Source organism: Amblyomma maculatum, chromosome 3 (genome assembly GCF_055883805.1).
Source record: "Amblyomma maculatum isolate TAMU_Amacu chromosome 3, ASM5588380v1, whole genome shotgun sequence".
NCBI classification, from domain to species: domain Eukaryota; kingdom Metazoa; phylum Arthropoda; class Arachnida; order Ixodida; family Ixodidae; genus Amblyomma; species Amblyomma maculatum.
The window spans coordinates 155,507,369-155,530,805 of NC_139346.1; the positions used below are offsets into that span (position 1 = coordinate 155,507,369).

General features: G+C 44.6%; 1 protein-coding gene across 1 annotated transcript; it reads right to left on the reverse strand.

Annotated features, from left to right (window-relative positions):
• Positions 1-2,513: 2,513 nt before the first annotated feature.
• 14-3-3epsilon (tyrosine 3-monooxygenase/tryptophan 5-monooxygenase activation protein epsilon) lies at positions 2,514-21,873 on the reverse strand. Its single transcript, XM_084598289.1, has 5 exons — positions 21,453-21,873; positions 10,791-10,990; positions 8,113-8,219; positions 6,875-7,218; positions 2,514-5,128 (listed from the first exon to the last, which is right to left on the reverse strand). Exons 1-5 carry the CDS (start codon positions 21,514-21,516, stop codon positions 5,073-5,075), a joined length of 771 nt encoding a protein of 256 aa, XP_084454415.1. The 5' UTR covers positions 21,517-21,873; the 3' UTR covers positions 2,514-5,072.
• Positions 21,874-23,437: the final 1,564 nt, after the last annotated feature.

The window sequence follows — 23,437 nt, forward strand, 5'->3', positions numbered from 1 at the left end:
CTCTGTTGACCTCACGAGATATGGTGGAATCTCCACACGATTCTCATGGGAGTTGAATAAAACGTGTCATCCGAAAACCTTAACCAAAACAGGCCCCAAAAGGTCACGGATGAAACATACTTGGCACAGAACTTTGTAGAAACAAGCCGCATTTCATCGCTTAGCTCTGTGACAAACACAAGAGAATTCTTTGATTTCGTCAAAGATAAATATGCAATGTTATTGTGCGCAACATGTCATAGGATGGGTGACAACTTGGGGGGTAAAAAAAAGGCAAATTCTTATTGACTAAAGTGGGAGCAAGTTCCTTCCGCGGGCAAATAGCGCTAAAACATTGGCTCCGGGAGTCTGCGTTACTGCGGCTACTGTCGCCCCTTTCCCGTTAGTATTTAGAAACTATGCCCTCCTCTCCAAATAGTACTTTTCACTGCCTCTTGGAGGGGAATTCGAAATATGAAATTTTCATACATTTTCGTGGTATTATTCAACTCCATGCGAGATACGATTGTATTGGCCATACAAAAGTGTACTGCCTCTAGAGGATGTCGGCTGGGAATGAAAAATATTATGCCGGCAAACATATTAAGCGGGATTGTATCGAGATTTCACTGTAATCACATTAAATCACTGAAGAAGTCAGTAGACCATTTGGGAAAATGTTCGTGGAAGAAAAAAAAATGTTCCTAAATAAATGCCAAATTTTCAAGTAACAAAAACCGATAAGTGTGACCATTAGCTATGGCTTAGTAGCCATAGCTATATAGCATAAAAAAAGAAAAAGGACAGGAATGTTTCTACTATTTGGGCACGCCCAATGAACAAGTTTGACCAGACTTTGGAAAACAATATAAAGCAAAATATTGTTAATTAGGACATTTGAACTAAGAGCACGGTCTTGGTCGATGCCTACAAAACTGACTTCAACCACTCATTAATTTAGACACGTGGTCACATGTAGGAATGACCTGCAAAGCCAGAGATCGTTCAGACCCCCTCGAACCTTGGCTGCATTGAATAGTGATACCCGCACACCTAGGGCATCTGCACTATGGAAGCCCCACATTGCCCAGTAGCATAGTTTTTTCCTAAATTTACATTCATCTTGCTGCTGCCACTGCCTGCACACATCAGCCACTTGCACCAGTTCAGGCACTGCACTGCCCACCAGTGGTGCTTTAGTTTTATTTTCGAAAGGCGCCACACAACTCTAACACCTCCGCATACTTTTTGCACCTACATACTTCCCTCTTCAAGTACCCTGAACAGTTGCATTTTGGGCCATTTGATACTTCACATTTTTCTCTGGTCCTTTAAAACCTGAATGAGATTTTGCAGCTCCCCTTGATGCATTGCCAAACTCCATTACTGATTGCAACAAATGTTACAGTATGCAGTATTGACAAGAGCTACATCCTGTAAGCTTCGTAGCCCACAACTGTGGAATGTTGCCATGGTCTCGCAGCACAAGGAAACTTAGCAGAGGGCAAAATTCTCTGCACTACCACCACTTTAGAAGTCAAAGCTTCATTACGCTAGGTAGAGCAGTGCTTCAAGTGCGATTATTTGACTTTTACCGAGCTAGAGGGTATGCATGGCTATGTCTGACCACAAGGTCATGACCTTGGATGACCTTTCAAATACGGTTGGCGAGAGCAATGAAATGGGAGTGAGCTTTGAGATTGGTCACACGACTGACGTCATACCATCGTGTGATGGAAGCAGCCATGACATCAGCTGCAGCCGAGGTATACGAGCGCAGAGCAATCGCACCTAGACTAAGAGCCAGATGGGAGAAGAGAGATAGATGGATTTATTGAAAGGAAAAGGCAGAGGTTGGCCTGAATAATTTAAATCTGGCCTGCTACACAGCACTGGGGAAGAAAAGAAAGAACGTCATGATGGGTGACGTGGGAGAAGGCATATGAAATGGGAGTGCACTTGGTACTAGATGTAGTTTAATGCTTCCGGCCTATCATCCTGCAGCTACACCTCGCTGTGCAAAGATAAAGGCAAGAGATAGCAAGGGAACGAAAGGAAGCTTTCACTAAAGATTCTTGTTCAAAACAGTGCAAAAATGACCTAAGCAATTTGAGTCAGTAGCCAGAGGGGGTTTCACAATATCTCCAGTTGTGTTGCCAAGGTGGTTAGATATTGAACTGGAGGGACACTGAAAGCAAAACTTGTGTACTTGTCCTGAAAAAGACGCGGGCAACATGGATGCTGTAATGGAGTGCTCTAGACTAATTTGCACTGCCTAAGGTAAACGCATGCCAACACCCCACAGCGGGCCCCAGTTGAGCTTCATCTCTAGCAAAATACTGGCACGACAACCAGGTTTGAACACAAGTCCTTTGGCTCCAGAGTGAAGCACCCTAATCCCCTTGATGCCACTAAAAAAAAATAATCAGAAATCGTGAAATTTAGTATGCCTTTTCACCAGTTAAAGCGCGTATAGCACAATGTCACCATTCCTGTAGACAGCAGAAAAGGAAAAGAAGAAGACAGTCTGTAGGTTGTCTTAATTTTAAGTTTTTATTACCCAATTTACACAATGCCATAGTATGCAGAGATATAAAGTCGTAGTACATGCATCCTAGCACACAAAGGGGGGGAACTGTGGAAAAGTGGTCGAGAGGGGTTGCGCGGCAGATGGAGCAATGACTACGTTGGGTTAAACCACACTCTTCGGACACGATCGAATGATGAGCCCCCTTTGGAACGTTGTGCCCACCGTTCCCACCTGCACCGAGATATAGCAAGGCGCCAAGAACAAGTGGAGGGTGGAGGGGGGGTCCCCATGGGCCTAAACACTCATGTGTCCACAGCACAGATTTGCGAGAGTGCTTCACAAATGTCACACAAACATTGAGACAAGTATTTAAAAAAATAATGAAAGAAAAGTACACAGCAGTAAAGCAGCTAATAAAGCTGGTCTCACACAACATTATGCCAAACAGTTCATGTGAAAAATGGCTTTATCTTTGGGGAACCTTTATTACTAACAAGCAAAGCTAACCTCGTTAAAAAAAGATAAATTTAGAGAGATGTGTCAATGGCACCCATCAGACCCTGGGGTCAAGACTTTGTTGGCTTTGCCATGACAGCCTTAGGCCATGGAAGCAAATGACCACTCTGACAACAGGCTTTGGACCAAAAAATAAGCACGTACAAAAAGCTCACCTGGCAGCAACTCGAGCACAAAAAAATCTGCTAGACAAAACTGTCCGGAATGCTCAATGCAGGAAGCCTGAAAACAGTAACCCAGTGCAACGCGAAAGACCTTGTGAGCCCAAAAAATTGGGCAAGAGCAACGAGAAAGACTGAAGTGGGACAACAAATTTGGCTCACCCTGGAATAATGACCACAGGCATTAAAAGAAAATGAAAGGGCTCCCCACAAGTCGCAGCGCTTCAAACACAAGAAAACTAGCAAAACAATTTACAGGCAGCACTGCTCTCTACGTTCAAGGAATATCCCAGCGCCCGAACCTACACTGCCATATTTCAGGAATGAGCACTAAATTTAAAGAGAGAAAAAAAAAAAAAAAAATGGCACACATGCACACACGCAGACATTTACACACAGCATTTGACTGTTGTCCTTCCCTTATCCCCATTCACAAATGGGAGAGTACGGACACAATGTGCAGCACACTACAATGAAAAGAATAGGCGGAGCTCAAAAGCGCGAGCAAGTCTGCTAGAAGCCCAGCTGTGGCGCATGTGATGGGAGAGGAGCAAGTGAATGAAAGGCACCGCCCAAGAACCAAAATGTGTGGCCATACACCGTGGAAGCTGGCAAGCCACTGCAGGTAAAAGCTCCCAAATGGGAGGGCGGAGGGGTCACAATCAGCTGGGCCAGGATGCTGCCGAGAAGAGGGCACTGCGGCTAGATATGCCTCTCTGATAACGCAAAAAGGATCCATACTTGAATGTTGGTATCATTCACCGCTCGTCTGGGCCAAGGAAACAACTCCGGCAGTGCCACCGCCACAGAGGAAAAGAAAGAAGAAAACCTATGGGATGTGCTATTGCTATTTTTGTGCCCCTGCCCACCAACCCTCGGTTTTGTAAAAGGACTGCCTCTGAAGTACCAGGCATCTTGAGTACACTGTTGGAATGTCTGCTTGTTGAAACATAGAAAGAAAGAAGCACTTGAGTACTGCAAAAGAAAAAAATAAAAATAAATGCACAGTTAACAGCCACCGAGGGGAAAAAAAAAAAAAGCTTTCTTACCAAACTCGACACCAAGAAGCAGTACCAAACAAAGGTTTACGCTTTACAAACACATTGTACACCAACAAACATCCCGGACCAAGGAACTTAGGTAGAGATTCGTTCGCGTCACATCTAGAAAACAACAGTGGACTACCGGCCAGCACATGCACGAGTCTTTCTGCGTCACACAGCGGGATACACACTACAGGAGTCCTCAAAAGAAACCCCCACAACTCACTCCTCCATCACTAGCCCCCAAAACAAAACCTCACTGAACGTGTGAACCTTGCTAATGTCACAGTAACACAGGGGGCGCTCACACGGAGAGCCAAGTGACACTCATCAAAAGCAGGGTGCCTCACTGCTTGGGCGACTACGATTTGGGAGAAGGCTTGTCCACTGCCAAAGGCAAGAAGACCCCCACAGCAATGCATGCTCTACACACACCCCCATTGGTCGCTGCCTCCATTCGGGCGCGTTTTGGTCGTGGCCTGGTTACAAGACTACTACGCTAAGTAAAATGCCCACCGGCCACAAGTCGAGTGCGCTACGGCCAAAGGGAAGCTGTGCGTAACGGGATTAAACTGGGGGGATCGAAGCCTCCCCTATAGTGGGGGGAGAAAAATTAAAAAGGCGCTGAGAGCTGCTCCGATTTCCAGAAAGCGCATGTGTTGTTAAACCTTCCAAAAAGAAGAAAAGGGCAGAATTCTGCTGTAGTTTGGGTCACTAACAAACACGTACTAGTCGCAAGACAGATCACTCAATCCACCACTGGTTCCCCCCCTCCCCCCTTTCTTCATCTGCTGCTGCTGTTTGCTCACATTCCTTGTAGAGAGAAAGAGCCTAGAGCTACTTTTACGAAACATCGTGGTCTTCAACCTCGGGTGCTTGTTCCTTCTGTTCACCGTCACCTGCAATGGGGAAAAACAAAAAGTAATATCAAGGGAGGTTACCAATTCTAATTTGCACAGCTGATCTTACAAGAATCAAATACACCAAATAATCCATCAGATTTCAACACTTAAGAAAACACCATGAAGAATAAAATGGCAGAACAGAGTCTGGCATTACAGGTTAGTCTGATATAGATCAGCTAAATTAACATATGACTGACTGCACACTGATACTAGCTGCAACGCCACGCAATTTCAGCAGCACAACCTAAACCATGAATAACACGTAACTGCACACTTGCACCTCAGAAAACAAGTAGCAGGGAAAAAGAAAAGACAAGGCTATGCAAACTTTGCGTCTAATGAAGCATGGTTGCATGCCTTCGTTCCCAAATTTCCACACCGGGAACTACAAGTAAAGCGTTCCTACCTCCTCGCACCTCAGCCAAAGAATTTTAATAGTAGCATACTAAGATTTGCAAACAATTCCAAACATTGGAGGAGTGGCCTAGCTTTGAAAACAATCTTTTAAAGACAAGTTTGTATGGCCAATGTCACTTTGGCATACAGCAAACCTCGTTATAACTGATATTAGTCTTAAATATATGCACAGATTCCTGCAATAAGCCTACTAATAAACACAAGGGGCACTATTCTAAACCTTACAACACAGAGGTGCAAAAATGAACAAAGATGACTATGTATGTAAAAGCTCTCCTTTCATTCAGTGTTTGAGAGCAACAATTAATACAAGCTAGGATGCTGGGCACGCACGCCCTCATTTAAGTCCGCTTTTTTCATTTCACATACTACCACACGTCATCTGCCAGAATATGCTCAACGATTTCCTGGTCACTCGCCTGACAGCAACAGCCAGGTTATCATAACCAGAGAAAGTCCTCAAATGTTAACATTCAGAAGTGCCAGTTAATGTGGTGACATCGCCCAACACTTCTACTCATTCGTCACAGCACCTCAACAGCAGATTCCTTCAACCTTCTGTCAAAAGATTTTCGACTGAGTGCTAGGTGTAACACTGAAGCTTGTGGCAGCATCCTTTCTCTACATCCGCTGTCGATCGTCTTAAGAACACCTTTATTTTTGTATCGGGCAAAATTGCATCCCCATTTGGCGAGAGAGTTGCAGTTGCCAGAATAGCAGGCTGCAGTGGCCGCAACACGGTAATGCGATAGTTTGATCACGTGCCGACCACAAGCATGTCAGCGCTAGTTTCAGTTTTCTGGCCCTAAATGGTGCGGTGCACGAATGAGCAGGCAATTAGCATTTCTGCTGTGGATGATTCAAATAACCAAAATATTGCATTTTGTTAGCAAGTTTTCTTCGCTCCTTTATGAATTTCGAGCCAGTGAATACAATGAAATTTTTTGTTACAACTGTCGAGCACCAAATTTTGAATTTTTGTTTCACAACACAGATACAACTCCCATAGAAAAATAAAGCATGGGCCAAGCAAGGTTTGGCTTAGTTTGTCGGGTTTGACGTCCCAAAGCGACTCAGGCTATGAGAGACGCCGTCAATGGAGGGCTCTAACCCAAGCTTTTGTTACTTCACTTTATCCGATAATTTGCTTTACGTGCGTTTGTTATGATTAGGTTCAACTGCAGTGGAATCTTAACACAACTGAGCTGAACACGTTCTTTTTGGTAAAAAAAATCTAGTGCAGTCAAGATCACGTGTATTTGACACCACAGACATGGACGTGCACTAAGTTGTTCTGCAGACAACCGCTGCACAAATGCATACCCTCGTGCTGCATGTCGGAGGTCCAGAGGGTGAGGTTATCCCTGAGCAGCTGCATGATGAGTGTGGAGTCCTTGTAGCTCTCCTCGCTCAGGGTGTCGAGCTCGGCGATGGCATCGTCAAAAGCTGCCTTGGCCAGCCGGCAGGCCCGGTCTGGGGAGTTGAGGATCTCGTAGTAGAACACTGAGAAATTGAGAGCCAGGCCCAGGCGGATCGGATGTGTGGGAGGCAGCTCTGTCATGGCAATGTCGCTGGCTGCCTTGTATGCCACCAGGCTGTTTTCGGCTGCTTCTTTGCGGTCGTTGCCTGTTGCAAACTCAGCCAGGTAGCGGTGGTAGTCGCCCTTCCTGCAAACCAGCGTGCTGCCTGTTAGTTAAGCGCTCATCCCCGGATATCTCATTTGAGCCCTACGGACTAGACCCTGCAACTGGCACTGCTGCGGTACAAAGAAATTGTGGAATATTGCCATCGCTCCCAGCACTGCCAACATCTACCTCCCGCCAAGAGCCTGGATAAGATGGGAGAACAAATTTTATGCCAACTCCAAACACTCTGCCCGGCCGTATAACAATACTTTGACCCCGTGGTCACTGCCAAGAGCTATCTGCCTGCACTGCTTAAACTGTGTGGAGACGGCATATGTCTAGCAGGCTGAACATGCCCTCACAGTACGGGCAAAAGCAGTGGTATCATCCTACGACATCCCGAACTGAGGATGTCAACAGAGCTTGCAGGGTTCTTTCGAGAGGCTCATAAGCTCTCTTTTTCTATAATCAAGTTTTCACCACCACCACCACCAGAGGACAGCTGTCATGACAAGTGCAATCCAGTACAAATGGACCAAAGGCAAAAATAAACCACACCATTCTTTCAGCCAATGTTATAGCATGATGCATGGTCACTGTACGCCTGCCGAACTGTGCAGGTTCTCATTCTCAATGCAATCGCTTTCAGAGCCATTAAAAGACAGCAAAACCGGAATGCAACCAGAGTCAGCTGAAATTCGGCACTGCGTAAAGGCGCCACTCACAAAACAGCCTGTACTGAAACTTTAAAAGCAGCAGTGATGTGCGGAATAAAGGCTCAAGACATCCACTGCACAGTAATTTTCCGCAAAGTATTTGGTCCATGAATCTATTCAAGCATTCGCAGAAATTATGGACGCATCCCTAAGGGTGCAAAAGGAAAAAAATATGAATGCCACACCTTATTACAAAAGCAATGACACTTTCTCAACTCACATCTTGTAGTAGAACACCTTGGATTCACCGGTGGAGGCAGTGGGGATGAGGTGCTTGTCCAAGACATCCAAAATGTCCTGGCAGATTTCTTTCAGCTCCGTCTCCACCTGTCAGGACAGTGCAAAAGGAAAGTTAACAGTGGAACATCACTGAGCAGGCACACAAATGAGCCTTTCTGAATTTCCATATTCGATCATGTAATCTGAACTGGTACTAATGACAACACTACAAGCACTTTACTTGCTTGCAGTAATATGCAGGAGCGTGCAAACAGTATCTTTCCCAAATAGTGTAGCTTCAATAGCAACTCGACTGTGAATCAAATATTTTTGACAGTATCCGATACTTGCGTCAATATTCAGCAAGCCATTCATGCAAACTAGTGGTTGCACTGCAGTGCAGCACCGTTCCTTATACACTCATAGCTATAGCTGTTAAAAATAGGGATGCGCAAATACGCTAATGGTTTTTGAAAAGTATTTGCAGTTCAGTTCGTATAGTGAAGGCACTGTTCACAAGCTTTCTAAATAATCACAAGTATGAATTTCTAGTTTATCAAAACTCACAGCAAAACACTGCAACGTTTCCAAACTACCTAGCTTGCCCTTTCCTTAAAGAAACGACTGGCAGCATGCAGCATTATGTGCCAATGGCCCCCTAGAGTTACTGCTGCTCAACGCTTGCAGGTTGGAAAACAAGTGAAGCATCATGTGGCGCATCTGACTGTCTTGGAACAATGCATTGGGCAAATGGCCGAGAGTCTGACAGGCATTGATCATCTTGTCTTAGATCACCATGTGCACGCACACAGAAAGTAACCAGACTTGTGGAGGACACCACAAGGGGGCCAAGTTTCGGCCCGTGTGCACCGCTGCGGTTGTTCCACGGCGACAGTGTTGCTCATTCATACAACTTTTATGGGACTAGAAATCTACACACCTTAGGCCATAGTGTACACAAAGAAAAATGTGCAACAGAAGCACTGGGCTCAAAGCCAGCCTACAGAACTGCAGTGCGTGCATTGGGGAAACCAAAGACATGGTTTCGTTTGAGTCTTCGCAAGCTCACGACAGCACTGGCATGTTTGAGGCCCATCATATAAGGCTTGCAGTCCGAAAACAAAATTAAAAAAAAGAACAAAAACCAAAACATGAAAGCTAAGTGACCAAGTGCTTGTCAAACACTGTTTTGGGCAGTATTCCACAACCAATGCTTTGTCTTCAGGTGTCAGGAGGGATCATGGAAGGAATGGTACGACTACAGTTGCTGCATTTTGCCTACGACTTGCCTCACTATGCATTAATTAACGACCGATATCACTCCTCCAGTAAGAAAGTAGCCCGATTACAATACTTCATGGCAGCATTCAGTAAATTCCTTTTCCATGTGTGCAATAAGACAAACTGTGATCTTAAAAGACTTGTTCACCAACAGAAATGATAAAATGTTATCTTTTGCTGTTGATGACGAATTAGAGCTATGTGTGAGTGGAGACATGGTCCCAGAGGTCAGTTCTGTAGCATATACCAGAGCTTTAGTGTAGTGACCAATTTCCAAGGGCATGCATGAGCATTATGAATACCACCACATAAATGGAATGTGCTGCAACACTGAACGTAAGAAAAATATGGTGGGCTTTACCCGAACCTTGTGTCGACCATTTAAAAACAATAGCAATTTCGATGTTCAAAATTTTCAGATGTTCAAACACCATCAGCATGTGCAAACAATAAAAAAATTTTTAAAATTTCTTTTTTTCCCCCAATATCCCACAAACTTCTCAGTAGTGCACGTAAGATAGTGCAAGACATTGATGCAAAAAGATTAAGCATGGCATGTAATGACTCAAAAGACAGGCTAGTACACTTTTGGAGCTTGCAGAGCTCCAGTGATACTCAAAGTTATCACTAGGGTTGGGACGCTTGTCACATATAAACCAGTTGCAAGCAATGCCGAACTAAGCTAATTCAGGGGCCTTCCTGCTTTCTGTGCCTCATGCAAATACCATACCTGAGTACAGTCTAGTGGGGAAAAAATTTGAATGCCTAGAATGTTGCATTCAATTGGCCTTCAACACGCAGAGCTGCTTGCACACCGGACTTTTTAAATATGTTCTGAGCAATCAACACGGGCAATAATTCCAAGTACCGCAGTAAAGCAGATTTTACTATGCTATGGTGCTGACCTGGGCCATTTTGTACATTACCATTGCCAAATAATGTTACTGAACAGGACAAGCATTGAAGCAATAACATGCCAATGTGCTGCATGGGCACTTCACTATTTATACTTGTTTGAACTTGGTGCACCCAATTTGTGGAAGTTTCTATTGCACTATGTCATTTGAAGCCCTCCCATACAGCAATTTACACACCCTCCACACGAGAGACAAGTAGTGAACAAGCAAAGCATGTTCTAAATAGTATTAATATTCATAGGCAGCTACATGTCTACTCTCCTAGATTGAGACAGTTGCTTCTCTAAAGAAAACAAAGGTAATATGTACACATTATTGTGCTCCTCCAACATTCATCTGCTTCTGATGGCATCTAATTATTTTTGCAACTAACATACACGTCTGCCATGTCATAATAAATTAATACAGCTGCAGCGCCAGAAGATGCATTTTTCATCTGAAGGGTAAGCTATTAACTGCACAGTCTCGAGAGCAGAGGTACCTGTATCCGGTACTGGCGGATCATGTCGAGCCTGCTCTCGGAGCCCTTGTTCTCTTCCTTCTGCTCGATGGAACTGATAATGCGCCATGAGGCACGGCGGGCACCGATCACATTCTTGTATGCCACTGACAGCAGGTTGCGCTCCTCCACAGTCAGCTCCACATCCAGGGAGGCCACCCGCTTCATCGCCTCGACCATCTCTGCAACATCATATGCAGACGTGCTGTCAAAGTATGGCTGGCCAGACCCACGTGGACCACGAACAGGGCAACTTTCCATGAAACACAGAATATGTAAATTCGCAGCACAGACCCAGATAACCTTTCTTCCACGAGAAAAGCGCCACCGGCTAAACAGCAAAGCCAGCAACATTGCACTGTTCTGGTCAGCGCTATGGCGGTAAATACACCCACAAAACAGCAATAGCACAGGAAGTACACTGTGCACGGTAGAATTGGCCTCGAGATCGAGCAGAGTCGCCACCTTGCGGCTCAGCGGCAAAACCTACTCAGTGTGGATGCGTTTTCGCGTCGCGTGTCAGCCCACAGTGATATACGCGCGCGCATGTGGCGTGTACAGGAGTGTTTTTGTTTGTTTCGCAGTTCCTGTGAGCTTTTGCTTACCTATATATGCCTGTTGCAAAATAAATATGAAAAGTGTATAACCCCACGCTTCATTAAAAAAATATATACTTGTCCGTATCGAGCATGTCATGCTTGGATAAGGACATCATCCATCGCGGTCTTCGGCGCTTGAGATCCTTTGATATGCAATGTCTCAAACGAAATGGTACTGTCGTTACGCCGTGTCAAAGCAAAAAAGGTCGTTGCCGTCAATAAAGTTAATGCAAACGCTCAGAAATCACATATTCCCGTTTCTGCTTGGAATACCGCAGCTACTAAAACATATGCCACCGCAGACTGCTTTATAAAGCAGAATGCAGTTTGAACAGACCACTCTATGCCTACTATGCCGTTTGTATACACGATAGAGTTGTGTGAGTACTTTCTTTTTTGCTTTTAAACCTCTGTCGCGGTGTTTCAATGGTAAGGGCGCTCGACTGCTGATTTCGAGAACGGGGGATTCAATCACAACCGTTTCGAAAGGCGTTCCCCTGCTGTGGAATTTGACTGCACAATAAACAATCTCACGTGGTAAATGTGGTGTTAATAATAATAATAAAAAAAAACTACACCAAAACCAGCCTCTGCAATCATCCGTCATAGCCGATGCCGCTTTTATGCGTTAAACCCGGGCCAATATGCATTTCTTTTCTTTTCTTTTTTTTTTTTTTTTTTGTTGAAGGCTATAGTGCATCCGTAAAAGTTTTAGTGAGCACATTTTGCTTTAGAAAAATGCTCGAATGTTTGGTAAACATATTCCCTGCACCTAATTGTTACCCTAAATATTACATAATACACCTATATCAATGTACTTTACTGGTTGCCTGTTATAATCCCTTTTCGTCCAAGTGCTGTCTTCCGACAAAACTCGTCATTTCTGACAAGGGGAGTAAAACAGCTTCATGCGGGCTTAAATATCAGTGTTTAGTTCGAGGATAAAAATACATTTTTATAGTCGCATGATAAGATGGCCTCCATTTTTTTCGGAATAGTTTTATATCCGGCATCTGTTTTGGAAGCAACCCTAATATTTTACTTCGCATAAGATTTAGTTACTGCTAAATAATTAGTGATGAAGAAATTTTCAGCCTGTAAAATTGCTTCCCAGAACATGACAGTGCCCATGCGCAGTTTATAATGATGTCTTCGCAGCGAGTAATTCGTAGCTTGCACTTTAACGTTACTGAAAATTAATCGCTGATTATTGTAAATTCTGTCGTGTGTAAAAGTTCTCTCACACGGTGAACTTTATTCGCATTGCAAAACAAAATAATTACAATACTAATTTACCGTTATATTAACATCCCACACATCAGAAATCCCTTATACTTTCCTCAGTTTCAGGAAATCATTTAACGTTAGTGAAGCATGCATTAATACACTATCACATTCTATGACAGTGGCCGCCAAAAGAATCTCGGCAAATTCAATCCACTCAGCGCTGTACACGTGAACAATCAGCTTTCCAGTGCGGCAAAGTTTCCTGTATAGTGTCGGCGTGATCTCATTTTTGGGGAATGCTTGTGCGTGGTTGTCTGGGCCAGAGTTGATGTGCACTCAGTCTAAAGCAACTATCCATGCAGTGCGCTGCCAATGCTACATTTAACCTGCTTAATCCTCGAGTCAAGTACGATATAATGAACCAGGCTTTCTCGATTCAATCTAAATTACTGCAGGTCAGAGCACGAACCTTGTATCTGCGTGGGCTTGACACTAAATTCGCCGGTCTCACTCGCATTAAAGTCGATAAGAAAAACAAAGCTGTCATTAGGCAGGCCCAAGCATTAGGCGCGTGAGCGCGGTACAGCGCAAGAAACGTGCAAAGTAAGCCTAGAAGACTGGTGGTTGCGTGCTTTGTTTTCCTAAAATCCGCTCTTCTTCTGCTGCATTGGCGAAATCTTTGGATTTCTTTCTGTAATATTGCAGAAATACTGCACAAGACATGTTTTCATCGCCAACAAACCCGCCGTAAACTCTGAAGCAGACCTACGTAGCGCGCGTTTCTGCGAGCGCCGCCGGCTGCCGATCCACACTACCGGAGTGATGGTGGCGCCACCTCTAGGTCGATCTCGCGGCGAATATATGGCAGAAGGTGGAGCCACAAATAGAGCTGATGTGGCAATGCAAAGGGCATAAGCTGTCGAGGCTTGCTACCACATTGGACCAGAGTTAAAGCATCTCCAATGATCGTGTGGATAGAACAGCAACAAGTATTACCCTTGTGGACTCCATGGGGTCATCGAAGAAGCTATCAGTACTTAGAGCTAATAAAATCAACATGTACTATAAAAAATATAGCATCAACCACAAAGAAATGTGTGCATTGTTCTAGACGACAAAATGAGCCGAGGACAACTTCTACCTACTTGTTCAATTTGTGTACACGCATCAAGCAGAAAAATCGTCTGGTACAGAAGACTTCCTCTCAACAAAGCTGAATTTCAGGGACCGTGGCTTCAACTTTCCTCAGCACACAAAGACAAAAATAAAAGCCTTCGGCATACCTTTACTGTAGATTAGGACAATGTTAGCATTCTTCTAAGATTCTGGTACTGTCGATGTCATAAGGTATTGTGTAAAATGGGTAGCCAGATTTTCTAGCAGAACGTCTCCATCGTCTTTCAACAAATCTGCAGTTCATTAGTTCTAATGCCTTCTTTGTAACAACGTGCTTTCATTCTGCAGAATAATCTAATTCCAGTTAGCACATTCGTAACTACTCATGTACGCATTAGAACATGTCTCTAAAGAGCGGTTCACACTGGAAACAGTAGGTCAACACGTCTGTTGCCCGACTACACAGAAATGAAACTTGTGCGGAAAACTTGGCAAACCCCCCTTGACACACCAAAAAAAACTTCAGCAAAAGTCCTTTGCTGCCCCTCTAGCATAGCTGCTCGCATGCTCCCTTCCGCAAGACTCCTGCGCATGGAAGAGGAGGGGAACAGCCCCACCACAGCTGGTGCTAACGGCACCCTGCCCGACTGCTTGCAAGACACTGTGCCATGGCATACGACAAAGCAATGAAGGGAAACTTTTGAAGCGGAAGCTTCACTATGGCAGCCAGCTCGAGCCTTCAGCGTCAGTGTATAGCTGAAATAGTGACAACTGGGGCCTCACCTTTCATGTGGGAGGGTGGCAGAGTCAGCCTGCCATGACAAGTTACGCCTATGCTATGCAGGCACGTTCATAAGTGGCATGAAAGTAGGTTCGGCTTAGAACGCCAGTGAACTTTGATGCGTTCAACGAAATGCTGGCTGTGTTTTATGAATGCTGGACCGCCTGCAACCAAAGCTTTCGCTTCACATTCAATTCAGCAGTGTTGAACCCCTCATTTTTCTTTTTTTTTCAAGTACTGTTTGCAAGCATGGAAGGCATTAAACAATCACTGCTAAGTGCCTGCTTTGTTTGTGTGTTGCCAGTAGCTTCGCTCGTCCGGCAAACAAGCCAAATACTTAATGAGCGCCATTTGCATTTAGGCAACACTCCGCAACTTGTCATGTTAGCTATTTGTGCAGCTTGACAAGCTGTTGAGAAACAAGTTTGTTGGTAAACAAGTTTTCTGTCGATGTTGTGTTCTCGCAGTGTGGCTGCCTTAAAGGGGCTCTGCAATGCTGATCCGCTACACTTTAGATGGATTATTGTCACTCAGATACCAAATCAAAAGGAAATACAGAAGTCAGCACTAGAACCAGAGTTATTAAGGAATTAATTTTTCAATATACAAGCGAACCAAAAATTGGCTTCAACTCATTTTTCCCGGTCTTTCACTTTCCTATTTTACTCTCCCAATGATGACACGTGCGGCACCAATTGCAACGGCCTACATGAGCACGTTATCACAGCATTGTGGAAGAGGGCTTCTCATGGTTTCCTGCTCGCTGTAACACTTTTTGCTAAATTTCACGACTTTTCTTCCATGGCTAAGACTGTGTGGGTGCCTCTCAGAAATAGAATGAGGAAAAAATAGACCGGAGCTGGCGTGAGGAGGTGACATTCCTTTGTCACCACGCACCCCCAACTATTGTGCTACAATAGTGAGTGATGAGGTCGTTGAATTCTTTCCTGCCTACTCTGCCACAGGTAGCCGTCCACGTGTATAGGCCACAAAGTCTTTCATGCAAACTAAGTAACCAGCGCCTCTGTTGGTGCTTTTTAAGTCACTTGCTTTGTAGTGCATTTGTGTAATTCAAACATATTGCATTCATTGACTGAAAGGTATACTAAATAAAAAAATTGCCGCCGAGATTTCCAGCGCAGATGGTAGCTATCGCATTAGGAGTGACCAAACAATCTACGTTATGAACAGAAATGAGCGGAAAGGAAGTGTTTTAATGAATATTTCTCAAATCGCCGCACCTAGCGAGCTCCTGTGAAAGCTCTGACAAAACCGGATATCACGTCACAACTACCCCACCGTGGTCGGTTGCACCTGCTCATTTTTCTTTTTCCCCGTGGCACTCACAAAGCACAGGAACGTGCATGTCTTTTTTTTGCTGCTCATGCTCCTACGCACAATTCATCATTCCCTCCTGCGCGCAAACCATTGTCCGCAATACATGCCCTCCGTTAGTGTCCCCCTCGTGTGCAGCATTCCACACTTCAAAGCACTGTGCATGGCGCGACGCTGGGGCACCCTGCCCGACTGCTTGCAAGACGCTGTGCATGGCATACGACAAAGCAATGAAGGAAAACTGCGTGTAGCCAGTCAACCAATTTCAGGTGTGAGGGCGGCGGCGGTGGGATCGCGGGGCCATGACATTGCTGAGGGTAGTTGCGACGTCACACCCGCCGTCTCACAGTCGGGAGCACGCTGCCTCTGACCCGGCGGCCGCTCAGAAAACGTAAAAAATACAGCCATCTGCTCAAAACTAACCCGAATTATTTGTCTGTACTAGTGTAATCGTGTCTTAAGAATGCAATTGTGGTGCTTTTTCAATATTCTTGGATATTTGTTCAGTATACCTCTAAGGTAAAATACAAAAAGACATAATAAATCCCTCCTAATGGGCAATTTGCAGTGCATATGCTATTTATTCAATAGCCAAACGTGCACCTGTTGGAGTCCGCTGCAAAGAACCACCACTGTTTACCGACACTGTCTGTACCATGCTGTTGCTTATCGAGCAAACTAAAGTATTAAATACCAAAATATGCGAGTCATGATCGGTGGTAATAGCATCGCTAGAACTCAACTGCAACAAACAAGTAAAACAATACACTCAAATTATGTTGCAGGGCCTTATTAAGACACTTCACAATAGCTAAAGACCACAATGCATTCACATAGTCTGATACAACTAAAATCTGCATTAACTGCCACACAAAATTCCTCCATGACAGAAAGCAGCCCTGTTAAAATTTTTTCCGCTAGCCTAAATGAAACGCTGAGAACCAGACTGTATTATAAGCTCAAGAATTTCGATACCCTTGGCTTGTTTGGTGCAGTCAACTGTCAAGAACAGATTACTGTGCAGCAAATCTGCCCAGCAGAGTAATACACAAGCTGCATACCATGGCCCATTAGCAGTTGCTGTAATTTTTGAAGCTGTATCCTACAACGCATCCACCTTTGTTCTGCCTCAATCAAGACTATAGGCATATGCACGGGATCTTAGTCTAAAGGTCCTGGATTAAATTCCAGACCTCGTCCGAATTTCCCCATTTCTTTTCAGCTCAACTGCTTTGGTTACAGGAACCTCCCCAAGAAATTTGGCATCAATCTGAAATTTTTTTAATAGTTTCCAAATTTTCTTACGATTCATTGGGAGTTTTTCACTCTCTATCAACAACTTCAGCTTTTCTGCTGCATCCATATTCTACCAGTTTCTATATTTCAAAAACGAAGTAGGGGTGAATCTGCTTACAATCGAAACCGAAGCATGCCACTGTAAAGAGGCGAGACAAGCTATCAGGGATGCCTGACATCGTTACAACTGTTTTCTCTTTCCAGACAAGATTGCGACAACAACCCTTTCAGGTCATTCTGGTTCATCCACTCCTCAAGGGTTGGAAGCGTTTTCATCAGACAAAATTCGAGTCAAGTTAGAAAAGCTGGCTATCGAGGCAAACGAAGGAAATTATCTAAAACGCTTATGCAGACCGGAAACTAAGCGGTCGAACTACATGGCGGTATGACACGTTTAAAGACGCCCCGCCTCCCTACCTTTGCACCCATTGCCAAGAAAAGTGTCCCCGAGTATAGCACAGCAAATTTCAGGTTCCTTACTCTGCAACTGACATCAACAAACGTAAAACTCTCCTGTACTAGGTTTTGGTTTGGTTCATGGGGTTTAACATCCTGAAGAGACTCAGGCCATGAAAGACACCATGGTGGAAGGCTCGGGAAATTTCAACCACCTAGGGTTCTTTAATGTGCGCTGGCACAGCACACAGGAGCCTTGCTTTTCACGTCCATCAAAAAGCTGCCGCCGCGTGCATCAGGTTTTCCAACTGATTCCATGTTGTCTCTTAGAACTCTATTCGTTGATATCCGGCAGCAAAATTCTAAAAATTCTTGCTTTCCTGCTGCAGTAGGTAAGAAGAACATCGAAGTAGACCAAACAATCAGGACACTTGAGCTCCGTTTTAAAGCGACCACGAAAAGATATGTACTTAGACTTTTTTAGAGTATGAGCAAGTACTAATATTCGCCTTTGCAGCACAAAAATTTTGAAGCTGGTTTCATCAACACTGAAAATATTGGCAATTAAAATTTACGCCCCTCCTCTCTCCTTTAACTCTACACATGCTTGCACCTAAAACATAAAGTAGCACCCCACTTGGGCACAGCCAGATGTTCCAGTTTATGTTAATAGGGAAGGACAGCTAAGAAATGGGGTACGGAGTCGTGGTGGTGCATGCAAGCACTGCTATGACACATCGAGCAAAGAAACCCAAACATGTCCTCTTGATACTCACTACTATATTTATAGCTTCTCTAAACAGACGAACACTAATTAGCAAATACCCTTAGGATACCTCTGTATATAAAAGAATGTATGACATTGATATAAATACCGGCTTGTACAAAAGCAAAGCTGCCAAAATGGGTCAGGCGTTCGAACCTTAACCAAAATTTATGAAAGAACAAATTACTTCGAGAGGTGTAAATTTTTTTTCACTATAGAAGTCCTATATTCAATTATTCGCAATCCAGACGTCGACATGCAATGTGGGCTTTCTCTACACGATTACAGCACCACTGTTCCAGCTGAAAGGTAGCCTTTGCTATCGATAATTTAGAACTGTCTGAAGAAAACGCTTTGAAAGCAGATGGTGCCATAACTAAGCTGTCCGATGGCCTGCGCCACTTGGAGACAAACCTTTAAGGTATGGGTCAACCATTTTTTGCCCATCAGACAAGATGTGCGAGCCTGGTACATACAGGATGCTAGTGCTCTTTCCAATAAGCAAACAAAAGTGCACCATGGTGCTCAACAGAACAAATCAAAGCGAGCAAATTATGCAGCATGAAATAGCGCTCCTACAATGGCCCTACACCTCCCACCTGCTTTTTATAACCAGTTATTTTCCACCTGCCTCTGATTTGTCACACCAGAATTAAGTTGCAGGCACAACGCATTGCATGACAGAGGCCTACCAAACTCATGCGGCGACTAGTTCATTGTTCAATGACTGGAAGACAGTCACTTGCTTTTACAATTGCTAATTGCATCTTGAAATGTGAACTTGTCTACAACTTCCAAAAATAATAACAATGAAAAGCTAATCGAGAATTTTGCTCACTACAGAGTACAATGCAGTAGCTCCATCCCTGCAGCAATGATGTATGCAACTATAAATTAGATATGCATTGAAGCTGACAGCGAAAATTTTTCTTCCCCTTTAAAACATATCAATATAAATTTTATGCACACCATTTGCTTTGACCGTGGTATTTGTAAAGAAGTGTAACAATAAACCAGAAAGCAACATAAAGGATTGCTTTAGAAGAGAGGAAACGAAAACTACCAAATAACAGAATGACCGCAATGCTTAAGGAAAACAAAAGGGCATGTTATAGCCTCCAGATTTCCTTGTGTACGAGGAAGCAGTTGCCTGCCGTTGGCCAAAGGGACGTTTCACTCCAATCGTTCACGTAAAAAATAAAGTGAGGGCCACCTGTAGCTTCATCCCCAAACTGCGCTTTCCAAGCAACCTTGGAATTAATTAGTGACAACAAAAAGTCAACACAAAGAAACTATTTCTATGCATGTGATGCAAATCAAACAGTCATTCCATACTAAGAACCAGCATCCAATTCATAACATTTAACTGACTAGCTCAAATAAAGCTTGGTTCAATGTGGGCACCAACAACACATTGCAAGATGCAACTGTGTTAGCACAAAGTGGTGCAATATGAAAATACAGCCAATCTTTTCACAATACTACACATTGAAGCTATTCTGAGGGCCTTGCAGAACATGCAAGACACTTGAGACTGAAGTAATATAAAGCCAGGTATAGTGACAGAGTATAAACACTGCATAGACATGCATCCAATTGCAAGAGGACTGACATCACGGTGCACAGTAGATGTTTCCATTACGCAACCTACCACATAACAGCTTATTTGCCCTTCATTCCATTCTTACTGCAAAACATTGCACAAGCTGAGAATTTCACAGTCCATTCTGAATTCAGTAGCAAAAGCAATGAGTTAAGAAACCGCATTGTCTCGTACTATCCCACACGGAAAAATTGCATTAGCCTGCATTAGGTCAGGAGAGGGCAGAGACACAGATTGCCCTTGGCCATGAAATGCCATACCGTACTGATTAAATGCCACCACGGCATTTACACATAACATTTACAGATAACATGATAGCTGGGTGAATCTTAATACCACTGACTAGGACACGAAATGCTTGATTTCGGCGGTCGTCACTCGCATTGATGCATCCCAAATTAGGCGCGTTATCACCCATCCCCCTTTCCTCCTCTTTTCGCTACTTACAACAGCAGATTTTGCATTTCAACAGAGCAGTACTGCTTACGCTACCGTTTACTATGGCAAAACAAAAAGACACCAGTGTTCACTCGCACCTGCAAATGTTTAATAAAAGTCAATTATGCTCCGCGAACACTATCCACACCGGAAACTGCAGTACTGAACTCCATTCCTTGAACAGATTATTGATTAGTAGCGGTATTTCAAAGCGAGGAGCCTACCGGTTTCGCCATCACTCGAATAAACAGCGCGAACTGTTAATACAGCGACATTGATCTCTACAATGTTTACGAGCCGCAAAAACGGTAGCGCTTAACAGTACCCACTGCAGCTCTACAAAAGGACGGGCTCCGCCCCGCAGTGAGTATTATGCAGTAAAATGAACGCCCAACAAACGACCAACACAAGAAGTATGCCTACACGTTATAGATTAAAAAAAAAAAAAATGGAACCATTGCCAAGCTGGTGACAGGCACACTTCCCTCAAGGTCCCAAGGGCAGCGACCAAATGCCGGCTAAGGGCCACCCGGTCTTCGCTCCGCAAAATGCAGCTCTCAAAAGGCCGTATCCGAGTAACAATCGCTGCAGTAGTTTGGCCACAGCTCGCATAACGACCGCTCGCCATGCATCAACCACTAGCCTTCAGCCAAATGTCAAAACCGGGCATATCGCCAACGCCGGACAAAGCAGCCAGTGACCTCACTGCAGTCGTTCTTGCCCGACGAAAGATGTTGAGCACGTTAGCGTGCAATTATAATCTCAACAAATCGCTCCCCAATGAGGTTTCGAACATAAACTGCACGCTACCTAACTATCTTACAGTCGAAGGCAGTCACCGTTAGCGTGGGCAGGGCACGCGAGATCTGTCTCCGGTATTACACAGGCACCGCGTACGCCGTAAAAAATGCCGAGCACCGCATCCGGTGCGACGGACCGTAGAGTATGCAACGCACGCTCCAAACTCGCGCTAAGGATTAGCGTTTCGTTGCGAAATGCAGAAACAGTCGAGGACGAGGCAAGGCGGCATAGGCCTAACGTCTATGCCAAAAAGGACTCCCGACACTTGGGAGGGCACATCGCTCACCATCGTATCGCTCGGCTTGTTCCGCTAGCTTGGCTTTGTACACGTTGTCTTCTCTCTCGGCCATGGTGAACTAGGAAGGGACAATCTGTGCCGGTGCCCGAGGCAGTGAATAAGAAACGCTTGACGCACCGCCGAGAAAATCCGCTCCACCTCCCGGTTGCACCAGGCCTAACACTTTGCCGCCACGAACGACAGGTTACTCCGCGCCGGACGCGCCGCCGTCGCACGCACGTACACAACAGCCGCCGATGCAGCAAAGCGGCCGGACTGCTGTCGGGTGTCTCCGGAGCCTCCGCCACACACAGACGTTGAAGTAGTCCGAAACGAACCGAACCCCCTTGCGGCTGTCAGCAACCAAATCAGGAGTTATGTGCCCCGGAGATAAAGCCCGCTTAAACGATATTTGCAAGTTCAGGGACGCAAGAAATTCTTCGCCGAAGCTGTCACTTCTCTTTCCTTCTCTCCTACTCACTCTCTCCTTTTTCGTCTGCTGCAGGCTTATTGGGCGAACGCAACGTCCGGAAGGGTCGATTGCGGGCTTGTCCGTCGCTCCCTCGAAATTCGAATCAGCTTTAGCGGCGTTTCCGTCAGTCCAAGGACGTTGAAAATCGTCACATACGCTACTAAAGACAGGCAGTGCGAAGAAACAGTGATGACGCTTACGTGCGCCAATACGCGTAACCTCCGCGCAGCGAACGCAGCGTCTGCACCAAGACTGCCAAGACCGACTGCTCAACATCGGGCTTGAAAGCCTCTTGCTTCCCCTGAAAAGCCGCGGTGACCATTTTTGCACGGCGTCCCAAATTCAAAACTATATAGCACTGCAAGAATTTTTGAAATATTACATTTGAAATGACACGGAGCTAATATTAGGCAACCCAATTTCGTAACAATACACAGAAAAAAAAACTGAACGCAGTTCTGTAATACCGTCCCAGCCGCTAAGCCTCCATCCAAAGCGGAGCATTTATATTCTACATCATTCAACAACTGCTCTGGTGGCAATCAACTTTTCCCACACACCAAATTACACTACTGATGCTAATTTCTCCATAAACCTGTTAAGATGTACAGCAGAGCGTCTATAACTAAAGGGAGATGAGTAGAAAAAGACCACTTAATAGCGATAAGGAACAGCTAAAAAATGCATAGCATACTGTTGTGTGGAATGGCTGAAGCCCCTCTTTAGTATCTTTGAGGAATCTAACAATAACTGTGTGCATAAATCAACGAACAATATTGAGAAAAGGTTCTCATATACTTTAACAGCACTGAGTTGTACCATACCCAGCAAATGCAGCAATCTAAATAAAATGATAGCTACATTAAAGTGACTCTGAAAAGATATTTAGAGCCACATGCTAATGCTAAAATATGTAGAGGCGTTGAAGGGAAAGCAATGCAAAAAACGAATACAGGAGCAGAAGAACACAACAGTGAGGTTGCAGGCCTTGATTCCGCATACCAACACATGCACCACACTCGTCCCATGGTTCTTCTCCCCCATCTTCATTTTTTGCGCTGTTTGCCCTTCAATACATATTACCAACTTGCCCATTTGGCAATACTATATAGATGGTCTTGTGAGCATTTGAGCCAAATCTGTACACTCCACATAGATCCTGTAATTAAACAATTTGTAAATTGTTTAATTTACAATTTCTCCTTGTCACCCCACACAACTGCTTAAGGTGATATCTCAATGCATGTTCTTAGCAGCCCTTACCCCCCCATGATGTTAAGTGGGCAATCTGGATTCACCCTCTCACTAGGCACACCCAAATAACATAGGTGGGACAGGGCACAGTGAGAAGTAGTCACAACTTCTCTTAACTGTTTCCTTTAAGCAGCAGTGTATTGAGTGGGGAGAGGAGGAACAGAACTTTCGACTGCTGATATCTTTGGTGTTAGTGAGGTTATCCACAATTTTTTGGTGCAGCGATAAGTGATGGAATATTGACCGTTCGTGCGCATTTTCTGGCCTT